Here is a 20,998-nt window from a genome sequence, read left to right as displayed (position 1 = left end):
ATCTGACTGACCTTTCCCAAAATGGCGTCCAGACTGTACGAATCTTAAAACGCCGGCTTATTGTTATCATTGTGTAACCATCTGTGTCTGAGGCCTGGAGGCTGTGTGGGAGCAAAGTGAGGCAAAACAACTTTCTGTTAACTTTCTCTTCGATTACTCATTTTTAAACGTCGATATACGGCCAAATGATAAGGCACAGCTGCTGTCATTCACCTGTATTAATGTTGACAAATGATGCCTTGAGCACAAAATCGTGATTTCGTCAGTCGGCTTTGTCTGTCCCGCTTCTCACCAGATGTAAAAATGATTACACGGCACGGGGCAGGCGTAGCCTTCGACACATTTGCCAAAATGCACAGCTGGCAGCGCTTTGTTATAACCTGCTGTGAGCCGGTCGACACCCAGCTGTTCTGAGTGACCCAACTGAGCCTGAAGAGAATCCCCTCGAATCAAACACGCTTGTTACTTGCAACATGGATGCTGCCAGTTGGAGATGTTACTGAGCGTTTTATCAGTGTTTTTGTATTTCTAATGAGCCAGGTAACCACTGCAAATATAATTTGTTTTTTATGCTCTCCGTCTTTCTCTCACATACAGTGTTTTCTCATTAATGATCAGGCTTTAATTTGTGTTTAGGGAGAATAAACGGAGCAAGAGAGAGAGGAGAATGAGCTTTCAAAAGCATCTAACAATGTCTCCATTGTGTTTAGCAGTTAAAAAAAAATTAGACAATATATCGCTAATAATTTAGATCTAATGACAAATAGATGATAAAAAACGAGCAGCAACGTCCAGAACGCGGACTTGTGATGAGCAATGAGTCCTGTCGTCTGTCTCCGCTCGCCAGTCGTGTGTGTTTTCCTGCTGGTTTTAAAGTTTCTATTTTACAGGTATGCAGGCCTCGACATGGTGAAACATGAACGTCTCTTCCTCCCTCGCTCCTCTCATCCTCCCTCCCTCCACTTCCGCTCCCTCTCTCCCAGATTCCACCCCCCCCCCCCCCATTATGCTCTTGAAGTGGTGCGTTGCCGGAGAGAGTGCTTCACTAGTTCTTTATATAACAGTGGAAGAGAGCGGCGATAGTACAGTGCATCGCAGTACAGTACCACTCACAGTGGGAGGACAGTGCTCGCCTGAGTACTGCAGCAGCAGCAGCTCCTGTTTATTGTAATTATCTGAGCCCATTAAAGGAGCCGGCAGCAGTGGAGCTTTCATCAAAGTAGCCAGACCTGGGCTCCTCCGTCTGTCAATGTCACAACTGTGTCAGATGTAATTTGTCTGCACGCGATTCAGTTCTGTCAATCGGGCCGAGAGCGTGAGGGGAATCTCATTAAAAGAAGACAGGGGCACGGCCATTACTGAGACGAGCCTGCGCTGCATTCTAGGGAGTGTAATGACAGCGTCTCACAGAAAATCAGGTTTTGTCTTAATGAAACGACGACACCAACAAACACCTATTCAGTGTTCTCAACACTGACGCACAGTTCCTTCCCCTGTGAAACACTTTTCGCCCTGAGTGTGTTGGCATGTGACGCCTCTCTGCGACAGGATGTGTCCAGATCAAATATCTTTCCGCTGTGACCCTTCATCCACCCTGGGATCGTGTCCACAGTCCCGGACAGCCGACATGCGCTTGTTGCAGTTTGACTGTCAGCGATGTCAGTTACACAGTTCTGTTTTAAGCTATTGCCTCTTTGTGTACAAGGTGCAAGAATCTTAGAATCTGCATCACCAGTCAGGACTGCTTCCTCCTGCGGCTGGCACCTTTTATTCACATATCTATTTACAACACTTTGGCTCAGATCCCCACTCTGAGGTGACTTAAACTCACTGTCACTGCTGTTGTGTATGAATTACCAACAACAGCGTTAATCATTCCTCTAAAATGGCTGTGTACTTATCAAACAATAGAGCTATTAAATACACAAGTATTCTTGCTAACAGGATATAGAACAGTATTATGGGTGTGATTGTGCAGGGCCTGAAGCTAAGACCCAGTCAAGCCCATTTTCCTGCATCTAACAGTAAAGATCCTCATCAGAAAAACAACAATATAGCTTTGAGTGTGGAAGCTGCATATTCCGACCCGTATTCATGGTGACAACCTCTAGTCGAGGTAGTCATCATTATGGCAGCAAAGGAGGAAGTCAGGCAAGTTGGTTTAAAGAGCACATATTCAGTAATATAGTTTTGAGGAGGTGTTGTTTTTTCATGTCAAAACCTGGCACCTATATTACCCACAATGCAACTCGACTGTTGACAGTTTCATGTGAGTGTGTTAGGCTAGCAGAAGGTAATGTTGCCTCAAGCAGAGACCCAGCTGTCACTGACCTATGTGACGTCTCCTGAGACAATTCATTAGACCTAGATCTTGATGGACTTGCCCTTCGTAGTTCCCATGAAGTCAAAATAGATGTTTGAGTGTATTTTCACACATGCTTCACACACCAGATCACCTGTATGCCACTATCAGGCTCAACAAAGGCAGAAAAAAAAGTAATTCTGTAGATTTATTCAGTGTTTTGGGTGAAACTGAATCAATTTATGTAGAAAATACTCTCTGGTTTGCTGGCTTTCTGCAGTCCTTCAGCTACTCTGCCTGAACTCTGGACAAATAGCTTTTACTTGTTGCTAATGTAACTGCTAGCTAATGTTAACCAGCAGGCTCCCATTGAACACATCTGGACCGGGGCCTCTGAGAATGACAGCACCAAGGTGAGTTTCATAGTTTCCTGATAGACAAGATAGATTTTGGTAGCTTTGTTGCTAAAGTAGCAGCTTGCTTAGCTGCAATCATCTATTTGGCTGGTTAGTCAACGGCCTTCTTTACTGACTCTGGGGTGTCAGGAGCCAAAAGGGCCACCCGGCAAGAAACCCACCTTGGTCTTGTAGTTCCTGTCATCAAATCGTCCTCTGTGTTCTCTTAGGCTGCGTTATTTGGTCCTCATCCCAAACTTCAGACCAGCCCGTCACTCAATGTTACATATTTTTCCTCAATTACAACCAGTTAGCTCGTCAGGCTGCTGCAACACATCGGCCACACTCTTCGAACTGTAAACCTTCCCACTGGGAATCGCCTGTACTTGCAACACACAACATAGGAGGGAAGTAAATGAGAGACACAGTCAGAAAGAGGAAGAGAAAGACATGCATTCGTTTTGGACATAACCTGGGCAGCACCCAAACCCTTTATACACTGTATTAGGTAACAGAAGGGAGCACCGTGACATGTTCGGTTAAGAAGGCAACCGCAGAAATGTCACAGAGCCACTTATTAACGTCTTCAGTAACTAACTTAGTTCATGATAAACTCTCATGTAATTTTAATCACTCCAAATTAGAGTGGGAAACATTTCCTGATACATGAACTGCCATGATAATGACGGGCATGTGGGAAACCCTGTCATCATGTTGCCAGGAAACCAGAGAGTTATCAGCCGGTAGTGTCGATCATCCTGTCCCCCGTCTCTTCAAACAGGGTGGGGCCTTCATTTCCGTTATATCACCTCTGCTGTCGCTGCTAATATCCTGCCTGAATCCCCACAAGGTGAACGGCTCCCTTGATGGTGCGACGGCAGGAGGAAGTCAAGGCAAAGAAGAAAAAAAACGAACAAGAGCCATTGTAGAAGGAGGGAAGAGAAGCCAACACTGGAGAGGACGAGGACGAGGAGAGGAGTGAAGAGGAGAGGAGAGGGGGGAGATATTTATAGCCGGCTCAGCTCGGCTCACAGCTCTGTCTTTAAGATGCTCTTTTTATTTCCACCAGCAGCCCTCCTTCTCGCTTCCTCACTTTGCTGACACTCTCTCTCCCTCGCTGTCAGCTTTCATGCAGCCTACACATGTGCCATCATTACCTGCTAATTGAGAGGATAGAAAAGCATTAAAGGTTGTGCGAGAGAACAGTTACTGGACACACAAGTATCGAAACAACGGGGCCTGGAGAGGGGAAGATGTTCTTTCATAATTTCTTTGGAGAACGGCTCCAATTCTATCGCTAATATATAGGATTAAAAAACCTTACTGTGACAGAAATAATAAGGTACTTATGATGAGTGGATCGATACCACTCACATATGTATAGAACAATATACAGTGTGAAGCTGGAGTCAGCAGCCGGTGAGATAGGCTTAGAATAATGACTGTGAACAATGGAAACAGCTAGCTTGGCTCCATCTCAGGTAAAGTAACAAACCTCTAAAGCTCAGTATTCAACATGTCTGATCTTATTCATTTGTTTGATGCAAGAGCAGAAGTGTAAATAGCCAGTTTGCTGTTTCACATGGACGATGTGAGGACAATGTTTTAAGCACTTGTCATGATTACAAGGCAAGGTACAATGCTCAGATTATTGAGTTTCAGAGGGGCTAGTTGGTTTAATTTGTTACTTTTGGACGGAGCCAGACTAGCTGTTCCCCCTCGTTTGTATTCTTTATGCAAAGCTGAGCTAACCGACTTATTTGCTGCAGCTGATTATTTACCGGACATTGGTAAATCAGTGGTATCAATCTTTATATCTAGCCCGCTCACATTAAAGCAAATGAGAATATTTCCAAAAAAGTAGAAACATTTCTTTTAATAATGTACTAAAAAATATTTTGTAACATATTTGCATAAACGGGGTCAGATTTGCGATCAAAGTGGTCGAGGCTGGTCGCATTTTTCAAGTTATCTCATGGTATACACACACAAAAAAGACACAGTGTGGTGCAGACTACATGGAAGGGAAGTGGCAGAGTTTCAGGTTAGGCAATCGGATGTGTAACCGTCACAAAGCCACAGCAAACACGCAGCAATACAAACCCTTTGTGTGTGTGTGTGTGTGTGTGTGTGTGTGAGATGAGGGGAAGTCTTAGCAAAACCAAAAAACTAAATGAAACGGTTTCTGCTTTCTTGTTGTTCCTTAACATAATCTTTCTCAGAAAGGTTAAAATAGAACAGACACAGACTCCGTACCGCACTAAGTGACAGTACGCAGTGTTTAAACACTGCAGTGTTGTTGTATGCAGATGTAAGTATTTATTAACTTTTTTGAAGAGTTTTAGTCCCTCTTACAGTTCTAGTAATATCAAAATGTCTTCATGAGAGAAATACTCTCACATTATAACACATTACACTCTGCTATAAACCTTTTTATTATTAGTTTCATGTGCTACAAATGCTAAATATGGAGACTCAAGCATTCCCTAGATGTTAAACTAAGAAGATTAATATAATTCTTATGTCTTTCTGTTGATATGAATCTAGCCAGCATCTGTTTACTGATCTGAGCATGAAGGTTGGAAACACCCCCAAGTTTCTCCTGTTTCCAGTCTTTTTGCACTAAGCTAAGCTAAGCTAAGCTAAGCTAACTGGATAGACAGACAGATGTGTCAAACTGTTGCTTTAATATCATACAAAACCATCCAGGATCTCACTTCTCGGTCAGCCATATTTGCCTGTAAACCCTCATTAAAAAGTAGCAACAGTACGTCTTCTGGTTGTGCCCATTTTAACCCAAAAAATGCTTTTTTAAATGTAATTTTGATCATTTCTTTATCCATGATTCTGTGCAGCTGAAGTACACTACTCAAAATGAGTTAGGGATATTGCATGGATACGCAATAAAAGTCAAATGAAATGTGTCACATTATCTTTGACGACCAATAAACAGTCAAGTGAAACACTGAAATATCCAAATATGCCTAACTCATTTTGAGCAGTGTATGTTTGTTTTTTGTTAATCATCTTATAACCCATCAGATTTATTTTTTATGGGGGTCCTGACTCTGCAGTGCTTTACAGTGCAATTGTACCATGTGAGCTGTCGATATGTTGATCAATATCTGAACCACATTCTGCTTGTAACCCATCAAAACAAACCAGCAATGGTTTGTGAGCAATTCAATAACATTTGATATTTTTCTGTGACATCAAAATGATTCATACAGACCTGAACCAGTGAAAATATCCAATAATTCACAAGAATAAGGAAAGTATTAGGAAGGACGTCTAAATAGACAGAATTTTGTGTAGCTGATGTCTGTTTTCCTTCTTTAAAATCTTGCTAACCATCTCATAACCCATCAGATTTATCTTGTGACACTCTGTGGGGTCCTGACTCTGCTGCTCTACAGTACAAACAAATACTGTAAGCTACCATGTGAGCTGTCAATATGTTGATCAACATAATTACAGATTCTTCTGCATTAATGTCATTTCCAACTGAGGTGATTTCAATGTGGTTTTGTGGTGAGAAATAATCAGGAAACACATGTTAAAGAAAAAAATATTTCAATATTTATTTGCGGTATAAACATGTCTTGTGTTGTTTCCATATACTGTACAATACATAGGGTCGATCGTATTTCCTTCAGTAGACAGAAAAGGTGAATCTGCCCTGGTTTAACATGCCCCTTTGTTTTTTTACACACAGACAGATTGCATCTTTTTTTTTTTAAAAACTGTTTACAGCACAATACAAAACAGCTATTCAACGTGTGTTCGAAGCTGTAACACGATGCAAGATGCATTGTCAAAAAAATCCCTGAAAAAATCCTCACTGAGGTAACATTTTAAAAATCATTCACTTTTTTCTTCCACTTTGTATTCAACGACCGCCGCTGTCTCCCCTCCGGAAGCTCCCGCTCATTCACGCCCCTTTCCCTCCCGAAACACATTCTCACCGAGATGTAGCTACAAGTTTTTAAGGACACAGAAACGGACCGTTCCCGTGATCTGGCAAATTTACAAACAGAGAAAAAAGACTTGATTTCTCTTTCATTGTTACAAAGACACAAAAAAAAAAAACACAAGAAAGCAGCTTGAAATCAACCATGTTCTTTTTTTAAATAGAAAAGCTCCGTACTGAAATATATTTCAATCCTAGGGTGCAAGTGATCAAGTCCTCGATGTTTTTTTCTTATTGTTAGTGGGAAATATGACTACAGACGAGGGACGTCCATTCAAGCATGGTGGTGTTATCTCTGATGCTATAATAGGAGAGGAACTTTTGCATATAAATTCATAACATATATATACTTAGATATATATTCATATTGAAAGGCCACAGGAATAGCATAGAGCACATCATATCAAAACAAGACAGAAAAAGACCTTGTAATTATTAAAGCCGGGGTGTTGTAATCGTCTATTGTGAAACATAACTGGCATGCTGAACCACAGCTCTGGCTGCGTGAAACTGTGTGTGTGTTTGTGTGTGTGTTTGCAAGGGCCTCATTCAGGTTGGTAACGCACATTTTTTAGCACACCCCAGGTGAAATGTTACTTCAGTCCACAAGCCATATCGAGCTGTATCTTGTATAATTATATAGAATAGATATAGTACAAAAGAAGAAGAGTTTAAAAATGTTGAGGTCTTGGATCTACAAAATACTGCAAAAAAGGTGTTTTTGATATATTGCAGAGTAACAAACAGGACCTCGTGTAACCCGTTACGGTAAAAAAACACGACAGCTCGCTGTCTGTTGTTACCGCGTTCTGATTCAAATAACAGATGAACAATTTTCTTTTTTACACAACGTTTTACTAAAGTGAGATACAAAGAGTATTGAACAGTCAGCATTAGAAACAAGTTAGAAAGATTATATAAGGCCAGCTCAAACCAACCCTGTTCAGATTCAACGGCTGTCCCCTCTGAAACCCAGTTCTGTTGTTTCTGTGTAGACCCCGTCCACATCCACGCTCTGAAAACTAAATTTCTGTAGTTGGCCATGAATAATGGGCCTCATGCAAGAAACACGTACAAACAGATTCGTTCGGAAGTGCCACAGGCGTCACGTTCTCCTTTTTTAGTTGTATTTGTGACATTTCAACCAACTTCAGGCACCAGCGAACCAGAGCAAGAGCTAATAGTTAGTAAAAACGTCTGCCTTCCTGGTTTTGCAATTGCATTGCTTTTTTTTGGAATCCAGCCCCTGTCTCAGGTTTTGTGAAGGTACAGGCGTCTTCTAAATTGTTTCACATTCCCCAATTCATCTAAATTCATTTGTGGTCCAGACATGTCGTATGAGTCATGAGCAGATTGTCCCACTTTCTCCGCGGGGGGGAAGCCACGTGTTTTACTTTAAGAGCCTCTACAGCTAAACCTCCACATCCACCTCCTCCTCCTCACCTGTGGCTCAATGGTTTTGCTCTTTGATGACAACCTCCTCTTTAAAAAAATCAGGGGCTGCTTTGCTTTAACAGGATGTTCTGCATCTGGTTTGATATCAAATCATTCACTCTTTTATTTCTGTCATTTAAGGCTCTTTGATCACAGCGTGGCCGACTCTAGTGTCTCTACTGTCAGTGCTGAATTTGTTACGTTTTCATCTGCTGATTCATTTGGGGTTTTTCTCTCTTTGGCCTTGTCCACACGACTAAAGATATATATATATTTTAACATTTGCCTTTTAACTTTGCTTTCTGGCCTCACGTGCAAAGTCGAATTGTGTTTGAGATTTTTTTAAAACCTCTTTAAAGTGCAGATTTGTCTTTATATTGTTTTATATTGTCTTTTATAGTTTCTTGTATGCTTGCGGAAATGATGATGTCATTAAATCTTGTGCATGCCCATTTTTGCCAGGACTACCCGTTTGTTTACTTTTGGTTAGAACCTCTAGGTGTAATTTAAAGTTCTCAACATACCGATGTGGCTTTCTGCGGTTTTGGATCATGGATGCATCACATTTTTGGTCATTTTATATAAATGGAATATGCTCACTACGCATGTTAAGAATGTTCCTCTCTGGAGTTTGACTTACATTTATTATTGCCACTTATGTAGCATTTGGAATCATTTCAGTGTTCTCCTGTGTATGAAGATATTTTGCAAAAACAAAGGTCGCTATTTAAAGAACTGAAGGAAAACAACTGAGAAAATGATCCGTAAACGTGTGGATAACTCCTTAATCACATGTTTGTGAATGAAACCTGCCCATGAATTGAACAGCAGGTGGCCTTTCTGTGGCAGTTATGGAGTTGATTGCGTTTGCGATCGTGACATTCGTCAGGTTGACAGACTTTTTTGCACTTACGAATCCATTGAAAATGTTCTTGCATGACACCCGGCGTACCTACAGAAGCTGCCAACAGTGCTGCGGTGTTGTTTCCACTCAGAAAGGGAAACCCACATTAAAACCGGTCTTTCTCGTTAAGGTGCTTCAGATGTGAACAGAGTCTCAGAAAACTCCTTAACCACATGCTGTTTACCGCCGTGATCAACGGCAACAGCAGTTAAAAAAACGGTCCCCATCGCTCGTCTTCCCTCCTGATAAAGCAAACGTCCAACCCGTGGTTATGTCTACTGTTAGAGAGCATACGGTACCACAACATGCTCAGGTATACAAAATAATCTGTTTACTATTAGCTCTATAATATATATATTTATATCAATTTGTGTTTAATATATCTTTCATTTAATGTACCCAAGGCTTAAGGGTGAATCAACTCAGACAAACGTCTCTTTGACCAAATGTGTGATCCCTTTGCGGAAAGACCTTCCACCGGTTTTCTACGATGCAGTTAAAGGACGTAAGTGCAGTCTGTAAACTGAGGCCAGTCCCGGTCCACATCATCATGATCCCAACATCAAGACCGGGTTACAATCACAGTCCCTCAAGTGCGAGTCTTTTTTGTTTTTTTGGCAAATTTTGTACCTGGGGATCAAAGCTAGGACGACAGATCAACAAACAATTTCCTCTCAGGCGAAAAAGAAGTCAGGTAATGCGAGCGTGTTGAGGCTTCCTCGCCCGAGGTTGCTAAGAAAAGCTGGCCAAAAGAGTTGCTCGGAAATGTCACCGCAGCCTCATCAACCCCCCCCCCCCCCTCGCCGACCCTGACCTCTCATTCAGCTCTCTGCCTCAAATTACATAAGTCAAAACCGTTACATGCTGTGATGATAAAACCAAAAGGAAGTTCAGAGTTTCTGACTTGAAACGACAAAAATAATCCTAACAGCTGCTCGAAAACAACTGGCGCTTCTGGTTAGGCAACGTGATGAACAGTCATATGGGGAAGGAAGTAAGAACTGGGAACTTGCACTTGAGAGCAGTTGGCTAAATGTCAAATCTACCCAACCATGATTCAACTGATGATTCCTAACCCGATGCCCTCGTCAGAACCCCTGAACCTCGTCTTTCGCTCGGGGGGCCTCAGCTCCCGCTCCCTCCCCACTCCGCCGTGCAGCTGTTGGGACTCATCGCAGCCTGGGACTGGCCTCTCCTCTCTCTGCTCCTCCTCTCTGAATGTCTCTTTATCTGCCTGCCTCCAAGCACCGGCTCCAAGTGCCAACAAGTCAATGGCTACACCACTGTGCAAACTGCATTAGGTCATAACGAACCTAAAGAAAAACGAAACTTCAAAAAAAAAAAAAAAAAAGACAACTAGGAATCTCACCGTGTTCCTCTTTGTTTGGCGCCACCACACCAGTCCCACCCTCTTTAGTTTTACATTCTCTTAAGCCATTGTTGGATTGGATAGATACGATTTCTATGCGTATATATATTTATATAAGGTATAGATTTGTGCGTAAATGTACACAAAAATATACAAAAATGCATATAGACATACTGGATTTGTTAAGGACTGCCCATACATTTTTCTTTCTATGTACGTTAACATACATATGGTACATACAGTACAAACATACATACTTTGTTTGTGTGCGTGTGTGTGTGTGTGTGTGTGTGTGTGTGTGTTAATTCCTTGGTTTATAAATCTCTACATTCAGTAGAGCGAGATTTCCTACAAGCAAATCCCAGGTTCTCCACTTGGCACCAGTCAGCTCAGCTCAGTAGAGCCGAGGCAGAAAAGTCTCGTAAATTGAGTGCTGTAGATTTTTTTTCCTATCTTTGTATGAAGCTGTCTGACCTGCTGCCGCTCAGTCTCTCAGTCAGGTAAGTCTCCTCGGTTCTTCGTTAGCAAGACGGGGCTCTTTGCTTCGATTTCTATCAACTCCGAAAGGAGGATGCCATCGTAAAAAAAAAAGCCTGTCTGTCAGTTCCCCCTCTGGGTTAAAAAACTCCCCTTTCCCCCTTTTTGACGTGGCATCTGTGACCTCTCCTGCCCCTCCGACGCTGCTCCGTGGCCAGGATCTCATAGGACGAGCCACCAGGAGGCTAAAACATTCACTAAAACCGGCTGCTTCCCTCCAGTGCAGCCACTTGTTAACGACACCACCGGGACCACCCCCCACCAGAGAAGGGAAAGTTCACCGTCTGACTTTTCATGTGGACTCCAGGGTGTCCAGCTGAAACACGTTGTGATTGGTCGGGGTGGTGAAGAAGAGCTGGTCGTGCGTCGGGGAGGTCGAGCGGTTGTCACAGGGGCTGTTGAGGCCCAGCGTCCGCTCAAAGTCCAGGAGCTGGCCCATGAAGTTGAAGTTCGGGGAGATGTTGGACTTTTTCCGCTTGACGAAGTCGTATGCGTCGTTGAGCGACAGGTTGAGCTTCTGCATCAGGTAGGCCACTGTGACGGTCACCGATCGGCTGATCCCGGCCAGACAGTGCACGAGGATGCCGCACTTTTTGGAGCGAGCCTCATCTGAGGAGGAAGCAGGGGAGGGAAAGAAGAGAGCAGGGGAAAAGATGAGATAAGATTACTGTTACAACTGGTGTTTCAGTCACACGCCGTCAGATGATCAACGAAATCAAGGATCTAGAGAAAAGAAGGTTCTAAGAAACAAATTAAGGGGTTATTTCTGGAGAAAGGTTCAGAATGTAAACAAGCAAAATAAATATGATTTCACTATTATGTTTCCTTCTCATTGTTTTTAATTTGATATATATTTTCAGAATATAAACAACAATACAATACGGTTAACATGCTAAATCACATTAAAATATAGTAGAACATATACTCATACGCTCTGCGATCCTTTTTTTTTTTCAAGCTCGATACTATGAGCGCTGGGATCCTGCATGAACACGCGGTTTTCTGCCAAAGTTTGGACAGTTTCGGTTTCACACGACATATTTTTGCATCTCCGTTTTTTTTCTCTCCCTCTCTCTCAGCGGTTTGAAGTTGGCAGAGCTCCGTTGGAAGAGATCACTCTTCGATCAGAGTTGAGAGTTTTTTTTTTTAAGTGTGAAATAACAACTAAAAATGTTTTCTAATGTTATTCGACTGTTGCGTATTTAGTCGTGACTACTTAAGAACAACCTTAGACTTTAGAACAACAGAATATTTTTCTTTGCATGAGACTAAATTCCTCATGTGTAAAAGACAAAGTTATGGCACAACCAGTAACACATTTCATTAATATTTAAAAACGACTAAATAAGAATAGTAAAAGCAACATTATGTCACTTTTTTACCTTAAAATTACAGCTTCAAAATGATGTTGGTGGTACAGTGTCTTGTAACAGGGTGAATGGTGTCTCTGTCACTTGTTTCTGCACTATGTAACCTCAGTAAGAGGGTGGGATCACAGCACAAAATGCCAATTTCTAAATAATGTTGCTTTAATCGATTAGACACCAAAATAGGTCAAAATCAAATGAGTCCAGTCGCTTTACTGTAAATGATTCCTGATTTCCTTTCCTCCGCTGTGACAGTAAATTGTAAATCTTTTGGTCGTGGACAAAACAAGACATTTGAGCACAACATCGTGAGCTTTTGGGAAACTGAATCATTAGTTGCAGCTGTACAACATTTAATCTGTTGATTATTTTTACCACTAATCTAGCAGGTGTTGGGTCTGTAAATCAAGAAACCAATAGTAGCCAATAGTTTAAAACCTAAAGACCCTTAATTTAATATTACAAATGACAAAGTGAAGCTGAAAATCCTTACATTTGAGGAGCTGGAACTAGCAAATGTTTTACATTTTTGCTTGAATGATGACTGAAACGATTACAAGGTTGTCAAATTCCTTTGATTGACTGATTGCTGCAGCTCTACGATTCACAGGAGTAACATGTCGTTACACGAGAGCGAAGATTTTAGATCTTTCTTTCCGAATGTTTAATGTCATATTTCGAACGAATCCGGAGTGACCCTTCTCAATGACAGCAGAAAGTCATGTTTCATTCTGCTTTCTAGCTCTCGGGCTGTCGAAAAATATGAAAAAAAAAACAAAACAAAACATGTTACATTATTAAAGGGCTGCATCCATCCACCTTCTATCAGTTTTGAGCCCTTTGCACTTGCATCACTACAGGCCATTAGAGCGAGAGTTAAGTGCTTCTTTCCTTTCTTCTCTCTCTCTCTCTCTCTCTCTCTCTCTGACTCTCCTCACTCTCTCTCCGCCTGCCTCTCTTGTTGCAGGATTGGGGTCAGTTGGCTCACGAGCTCAGACTGCCAAATTAAATTTATATTTGATGTGTGCTCACTTTTACACCATAGAAAAAAAAAATCCTCATCTGGAGACCAAAAACCCAACGATACGAGCCTCAGAAGTCCAATAAGTAACCTGTGGTTAATCTGTTCCGATCTGATCGCGCAGTATGACGTCACTTCATTTGTGCTTTTACACACGGGAATCGAAACCACTTCTCAAATCACATACCGCCGTCTCTGCATTCTTGAAAACATCGAAAATCATCAATCGATAACATGAGTTATTTAAGGAATCCGCACAGTGTACAACAGCACACGGTCAGATCTTGTTCTCCCTTTCAGCGCGAGCTTTCACCCATAATTAGCCGCCGTTTAACATCAGCATGACCCAAATCTGCCACGACCTCTGCGCTCTGGCATATGTCACACTTCCTCCCACCTAAGCAGAGGCATTAGTCGAGAAAGAGAAGACAGATGTGAGGGGGTCTGGGCAGTCTAAGGCTAACTCATTGACTCATCAGCGAGGGGATTTACTCATTCTCTGGGAATTCAGTCAGAAGGAATGACGGGAATGATGGGAAATACTGAAAATGTGGAACAAGATGATGGGGAGGTTCGGGGGCAGGGGGGCAGATAAAATTCTTGTGGCTTCAGTTTGACCCCACAGTGAAAGAATCCACTGCCATGTTTTATTCAAGACTTTGCTTTATAGTATGTGGTTATTCATATTTAACCGGAAGCAGTAAAACACAGACCGTCCGAATGCAGCTGGCAGGAGCAGCTTTCAAGACAACGTACATTTAATTCCGTTATAAAACAACTTTTATATGAGGATCTTTACGTGATTTTAGTCCTGGAGCCGGTCGGAGATTGTCATAGTTGATGGTTTACTGTTTTCTCTGATTTATTTCATTACAGCGATTGAACAAAAACAAGTTACTTGGACTAATTGATGGCATGTTTCCAATTTACTTGATTTATCTTAAATCATTGGCACATTTAATTTATTTTAGAATTTAAATTCTTTGTAAATTACCAAAAATATGAAATGAATAAATAAATGAATAAATATGACAGAATTATCACTGTAATATTGCATTTTATTGAACTACACAAGAGAAGAAAACACAACCATGCCAACATTTCGGCACTGAAATGTGCGTAAGAGTACTCCTGAGTGTTCGTAGGATTTGTTCTCGCCTAAGAAAAAATCCTAGATAAGAAAAAATTCATGAATGCCACAATCTTCGTAAAATCTTCGTAAGTGGGACTTAAGAACAAATTTGTTGGTAAGAACGGTTCATGAATGAGGCCCATTGTCTTTGCGTTGTGGACACTTTTGAGGACGTCATCTTGGTCATTTTTCACCATCTTTCTGACATTTTACAGACCAGTTGAATTAAACAAAAGATATGTGACGCTGCAGACTCCTCAAATGTGGCATTTTGGGAATTGTGATTGGCGTCTTTTTAATTGTTTCCTGACATTTTGTATTCAAAAGCAGAGGGGTTGCAAGATACCTTTAATGGGTCTACACAAAGGTATGAGATGACATTCTATCCTCTTTACTTTTACTTTGTACTTAATGACTGGTACAAACCATTCATGGATTCATTAAAAATGAATCCAGATGAATCTAATGAAAGCAACTGTTAACTTGCAGCTTTAAAGACGAATACCAGAGAGCTTGAGCGATTAGTTGATTAATCGATTGGTGAATGGACGAATAGGTAATAGTAAATCTTTACATAATCATATATTATGCATATATACCAAATATCTGCTGGTTCCAGCTTCTCAAACATTGCAGATTTCCTGCTTTTCTTAGTCATGTATGAAAATAAACTGATTATTTTTTGGTTTTAGCCTCTGTGTCAGACAAAGCAAGCAACCTGAAGCCATCACCTTGTTGTATTTTTATTAACTGGCGCTTTATGTAACCAAGAAAATCATGAGTAGATGAATCGATAAGAGAAAGAATTGTTGGCGTCACTAATAGATCCAAAGCAACACAACATAACACACAGACACACACACACACAATCTGAGCTCTCTCCACCTTTCACTTACCGATGAATGAAATGGCCTCTGGGAAAAACTGCGAGAGGTTCTGGCTCCAGTGATCAGAGATGGGGATCTGTTTGTACTTGAAGTCCCCTTCGTGTTCGAACATGTTGGGCAGGTTGGGCGTCACGTTGAGGATGTACTTGATATTGTACTTGCTGAGCACATCAAGGTTGGTGGAGTCTTTGGCACAGCCCAGGTAAAGGTACGGCAGGATCTGGACGGGAAACGCCGGCTGGTTGTTGGGGAGGGGGCTGCCCTCAGATTCCGTGGCGCTGCCCGGCTCGCGGTCAGACTCCCCGTCCGAGCAGTCGGAGCTGATGCGGAGTCCTCCCAGGCCGAGAACGGAGGCTGGTGGGGAGCTGCTGGGACAGGAGCAGTCCAGATTGGTCTCGCAGTGCTCGGGGTACTCCGACTGGAACTTGTTGAAGCCCCCTGGAGGACGAGGAAGAGACCAGAAAAGGGTTCATTTTAAAGCCATGAAATTTATTTCACTGGTGCAAAGAATGTGACAGATGCAGGTTCTGTAGAGCAAAATGTGAAGTTCAATGTCTACAAAATGGCAGCTGGATGTCAAGACTGAAGGGACCAAGAGTTATAAACCTGAATGAACAAGTGCTGCAACGATGAATCAATGAGTTGACACCAACTATAATGACAATTGAAACTGAATAAAGGCCAACATTCTCTGATTACAGATTCTTAAATTTTATATCTTTCCTTGTTCCTTTACTCCTCTATGACAGCAATATGATATTGGAGGATGTCATCGTGGGCTTTGAGAAACACTGGTGGACATTTTTATGCCATTTTCTGACTTTTTATAGACGACACATCGATTAAGTGGGAAAACAACCGACATATTAATGGCAGGAAAAAGATCTTCCATTGCAGTCGAGGAATGAAGCTTGCTACACTTTATAATAAGGATTTTCTCTGTTTATATAAAACTGCAGGTAGACTATCTTTGTCTTTGGCTATTGGTGGGTTAAAATAAGGAAGATACAGACTTTATAATAACCATCAGTTGGATGGTCTTAAAGTTGTAACTGATTGGTTAATTAATGATTTATGAAGCATTTCATTGTCTGTCAGCAGTGAGAAAACTAAACTAAACTTTAATTAACTTTACATTTACCATTTATTAATGATAGTTTCCTGAACCTTTTGGATTTTCTGAACAGGTGTGAATAAATTAGAAGAAAATAAGAAGAGAAAAATAAGAAGATAGAAGTTTTGTTTGTTTGTTTTGCTGTCATGCCTACGAGGACATAAGGCTTTACACTTTTGACCAAGACAGAACATCTTGTTCGACACAGAGCTGTGATATAACCCGTAATGTTGTAATAAAATAAAATATACTGACATCTTTGATGGGTGCAAATGTACTTTTGCCGTCTCTAAACCCAGGAGGGTCGGATGTATTGTGTGTATGACGTGAAAATAAATAAAATCAAACAGAAAGAATAAGAGAACTGATGCTGTTAAACACACATCACATCACAGTGACTTAACTTTCTAATAACAGTATGTGCTGCACAGCGGCCCCTAACTTCCAACACATTTTTTATTCACACTACAGTTAAAGGTGCAGTACGTAGTTTTGGGGAAGACATTTTAATAAAGCTCTTCATTAACTGATTTATATGAATTAAAAAAAGATGCCTAAACAAACTAATTAAACAGTCTCTCTTTGTTTCCATGAATGACTTTCATACTGCTTAATTTTCTGTTCATATGTGGCGGACCCTGCCGCCTTTTCTATCTTTAAACAGTGTTTTCCTCTAAGAACAGCTTGTTCATTCACCTGTGAAAAAAAACAAACCTTTCTGACTCTGTATTATCGCCTCATTCAAATTATAAACATTGAAATCCTTAGTTTGAATTTTCTCCGCCAAATGACACAGTGCTGCTTTAACTAACATAAAGACGAATATGTGTCATGTCTATAATCATACAGGCATGTAATTGAATTTAAAAAAAAAAAAAAAAGATTTTATTATTATGCCATGACATCACATACTGATGTGGTAGATCACGGGAGAATAAGGGTGATATTGTGGAAAAGGCAGACATGCAGCTGGACAGATGTGCCCCATTGAGAAAAGCTGAGCCCGAGGAGGATCAGGATCAGCAGCAGCAGCATCAGGAGGACGCTGAGCTCCACAACACTCACTACTCAGCTCAGTGGACTTTTTGTGAATGGCAGCTCTGCCTGTGACTCCACTGCAAAACATTTTGTCCTCTGATCACCAACACATCTACATCTTCTAACACTCTCTACCTATCCGTGTTTTTAATCGTATAATCTACTTTTTTTAATTATTATTATTGTTGGGAGGATTGTTCACTGTGGGTGGGTTTGTCGTCGTCTCCTCGTTTCTCTGTTCATTCATGAAAAAAAAAAAAAATGAAAAAACGCCAGTCTTTTTCGAAAAAGGAGCACAACATGGCGGGGCCATTTCTGCAGCATTTAATTGAAAACATATTGAACCCAGCTCTCTCTCTCTCTCTCTCTCTCTCTCTCTCTCTCTCTCTCTCTCTCTCTCTCTCTCTCTCTCTCTCTCTCTCTCTCTCTCTCTCTCTCTCTCTCTCTCTCTTTCTTTGCGTGTGTGTGTGTGTGTGTGTTCGCAGAGACACATGGACGCTGCTTCACGTCTCTTTTTCATTGTCTCGTGATTAAAGCGACTCTGTCCTGATTAGGAACAAAAATATAAAAAAATAAAAAATAAATCCAGGCGATAATTTATGTAGGAAGTGTTCCTGTCAAAGTTCGTTATGACTTCACAGCGAAGTGAAGCTGCGCGTGAGATTATATCTGTTATAAAAATCTGTGATAAAGACGATAATTCTTGACCATAACAAACATTTGTCCTTGTGAGAAATGATAATAAATAAACTTTTGTGTGCGGGCAGGTGACAACAGCTGGATTTTTAAGGGAAGCATCGCCACATTATGACAATTAATAACTTGTAATAACGTTTTAGAGTTCTTACTACTAAAAATAATGGTTTGTCAAGAGTTAAGACGTTTTTTTTTCATTTTTTAAATTCTTTTATTTAAATAATTCTTACCAAAGCGCCCAAATCTCACGCGTTTTGCTCCGGATGATCCAAAGACACAAATAATATAACAAATGTGTCTTATAATTACATGGTCCAGGCACAGATAGGCGTAAGATTTCATATATGTGCTGATTAAACTTATAAAATCAAAGTTTTAAAATTATAACGTCTCCAGCTGGAGTCAGTGTGAGGTTTTTGTTTTGTTTTGTTTTTTATGAATTAAAACTGTAACACACATCCAGTTGTCTGCTCCTCTTACCCTCCAGATAGAAAGCCTTGCACCCGTCGTCCCGCAGCTTCTGCAGGAGCAGCCCCAGCACGGAGCTCCCCAGCCCGGACTCCTGGCGCTCCGGAGCCGCCTCGTCGTACAGGACCACCACGTCCGTCTTGCAGCGCTTCACGAATTTCTCCTTGTCCTCGTTGTTGGGGATGATGGAGCGGATGGGGAGGTTGCCCTTCTTCAGCCTCCGGAGCATGAGGCCCGGGATGGCCAGGTTGATGGCCGACTCGATGTGCGAGGACTCGTACAGCTCATGGGGTCTGCAGTCCAGCAGCAGCAGGGAGCCGGCCCCGGACTCCAGCTCCTCCTGCAGCCACTCCACGCTCTTACTCGACATCATCATAATAGTCACGATCACAGAGCCTCTCCACGGATGATTAATTTTCATCAGGGAAACGTTAATCCGCCTGCCCCCTGTATAGATGTGGAGAGGAGGAGAGGAGAAATCACGGCGCTGCTAAAACTTCCCTTTCCCGCGGCCACCACCACCTCCACCACCGCCGCCGCCGCTGCTGTTCCTCCTGCTGCTGCTGCTGCTGCTCCTGCTGCTGCGGGCGCGCACACACACGCACCCAACACACACTTCCCCGCACGCACCCACATCCAACAAGCGCGCACCGATGCCCCTCTAGCCGGAGCAGGAAACTTGAACATGCAGGGGCTTCTTTCCCTTCCTTCCTTCAGTCCGATGGAAGCGGAGGTTTCATTCCAGCCCATCGACGTCCATTCGGCGATGCGCGCTCCGAACTTTTGACGCGTCCGCACGCCGCACCGAGAAAAAACAGAACCAGAGGTGGCTCGTTCAGTGTCTTAAAGGGATGCGTGGTTCGGATGAGTCGCCGCCGCTAAAGCCCATGGTTACTGTCGGTGTTGGACATGCTGGCCCGCGGAGCGCCTCTGGTTTGTCATTTCCACTGGACGCGTTAAAGAGGCTCTGCGGGCTTGTCATTGAGAAGAGGGAGGAGCGCGCGGATTTAAAGGCGCAGAGCCGCTCGACGCTCCTCGTGACATTCATAAACATTCATTGATAGTCTGGACGGTGAAGTCGAACTTTGAATGACACGTTTGACTCCGTAAATCTCTAGTCTTTTTATTCCCACGTTGATAAAGCGGCTTTTTTATGAGTTGAGTTGCAGGTTTTCATTGTGAACCAACCAGACTGAAACTTCATTCTTGAACATATTGTCTAATATTTTTCATGAACCTGTTAAGCCTGAGTGGAGTCCAATTGGACCTATAGGATAACATATAAGTGAAATATATGGCTTGGTACCTGGGAATTTACAAATGGCAATTATAATGGCAGATGGTGCCAAAATGTGCCAAGGAGGTGCCACAATGGCACATTTGGAGATTCTGCCTGAGTAATCTGTATACAAACCTTCCTAATCTTGCTCTGCTTCACTTCATTAGCAAAAAAGTTGGAAGGGGTGATGTTCGGATGTTTTGCTCTGGTTTGCTATAGATTTGGAGCTGCACATGCATCATTCCTCGGGGACATTCATTCCAATATTGTATAATAATTTTTGGCGGAAAATAACAATCGTTAGTTTATGTCGTGTGCCAACTTGATCTACTCAGACCCAGTGACATATGTACCTCTGAACCATTATTTCAAGTGTTCCCTTTATTATGACACCTTGACTACTTAAATAGACCCCGTAGTTGCAGAGATACACTCAAAGATACATTTAAAAATAGAGGCTCATTCTTCACAGGTGATAGAAAATATTGTGGTTTTTATTAATAGTTTCAACTGACTAGTGCTTCGGCACCAGAAAAACAAACACGTTATATCCTATTTCAGCCCATGAGTAGATCTTGGGTCGAGATTAACTGCTAACTTTAGCAACCGTTAGCTAGTCAGCTCAGTTAACCGTACAGCTGGTGGTCGTGTCAACTTACTCTGTCTGGACTGGGAGCTCCGAGCAGTGGGGTCATCCTGGATTTGTTTCCAATCAGACTGTAACCTTTAGAAGTATAAAGTGGAGAGCAGCTCTCTGGTTAGCATTTTAATTTCAACACATATCTCTGCGACACAACACATAGACGTCTTTGACATAACGTCAAAACTGTTATTAGTTCACGTTCTGTTGACACGTTTAGTTAATTTTTTTTACATATTTAAAGCTAAAATGTGTATTCTTGTTCATATTGCACCTTTAAATCTCTCAGTAAGATTGAATTTTGAACATTTATGCGCATGTGATATGATCAATAGCCCCAGAACAGCTACTAAACGACACCGTGTGGTGAGGCGACAGCATGGGACACTCCTGGATGATGTAACAAGCCTCTAGGTTTATGCAACAGAGTGGTGTAGTAATGAGT

At 41.9% G+C, this 20,998-nt stretch overlaps 1 protein-coding gene across 1 annotated transcript; it reads right to left on the bottom strand.

The window, feature by feature from the left end:
- Window positions 1–6,253: 6,253 nt before the first annotated feature.
- On the bottom strand, window positions 6,254–19,611 carry dusp7 (dual specificity phosphatase 7). The gene is made up of 3 exons (XM_030420401.1): window positions 18,647–19,611; window positions 15,328–15,756; window positions 6,254–11,520 (listed from the first exon to the last, which is right to left on the bottom strand). Exons 1-3 carry the CDS (start codon window positions 19,053–19,055, stop codon window positions 11,204–11,206), a joined length of 1,155 nt encoding a protein of 384 aa, XP_030276261.1. The 5' UTR covers window positions 19,056–19,611; the 3' UTR covers window positions 6,254–11,203.
- Between the last annotated feature and the right edge of the window lie 1,387 nt (window positions 19,612–20,998).

Source organism: Sparus aurata, chromosome 6 (genome assembly GCF_900880675.1).
Source record: "Sparus aurata chromosome 6, fSpaAur1.1, whole genome shotgun sequence".
Taxonomy (NCBI): domain Eukaryota; kingdom Metazoa; phylum Chordata; class Actinopteri; order Spariformes; family Sparidae; genus Sparus; species Sparus aurata.
The sequence above is the reverse complement of the archived record's forward strand: the minus strand, read 5'-3'. Positions and strand labels throughout refer to the sequence as shown.

What these genes read in the sequence shown, in the direction of transcription:
- dusp7 (XM_030420401.1), bottom strand. Translation starts at nt 19,055, where the DNA reads ATGAAAATTAATCATCCGTGGAGAGGCTCTGTGATCGTGACTATTATG. An exon ending in CAAGGCTTTCTATCTGGAGG is followed by an intron (nt 15,757 to 18,646) that starts GTAAGAGGAGCA and finishes CTCGTCCTCCAG; the next exon opens with GGGGCTTCAACAAGTTCCAG. An exon ending in AGAGGCCATTTCATTCATCG is followed by an intron (nt 11,521 to 15,327) that starts GTAAGTGAAAGG and finishes CTTCCTCCTCAG; the next exon opens with ATGAGGCTCGCTCCAAAAAG.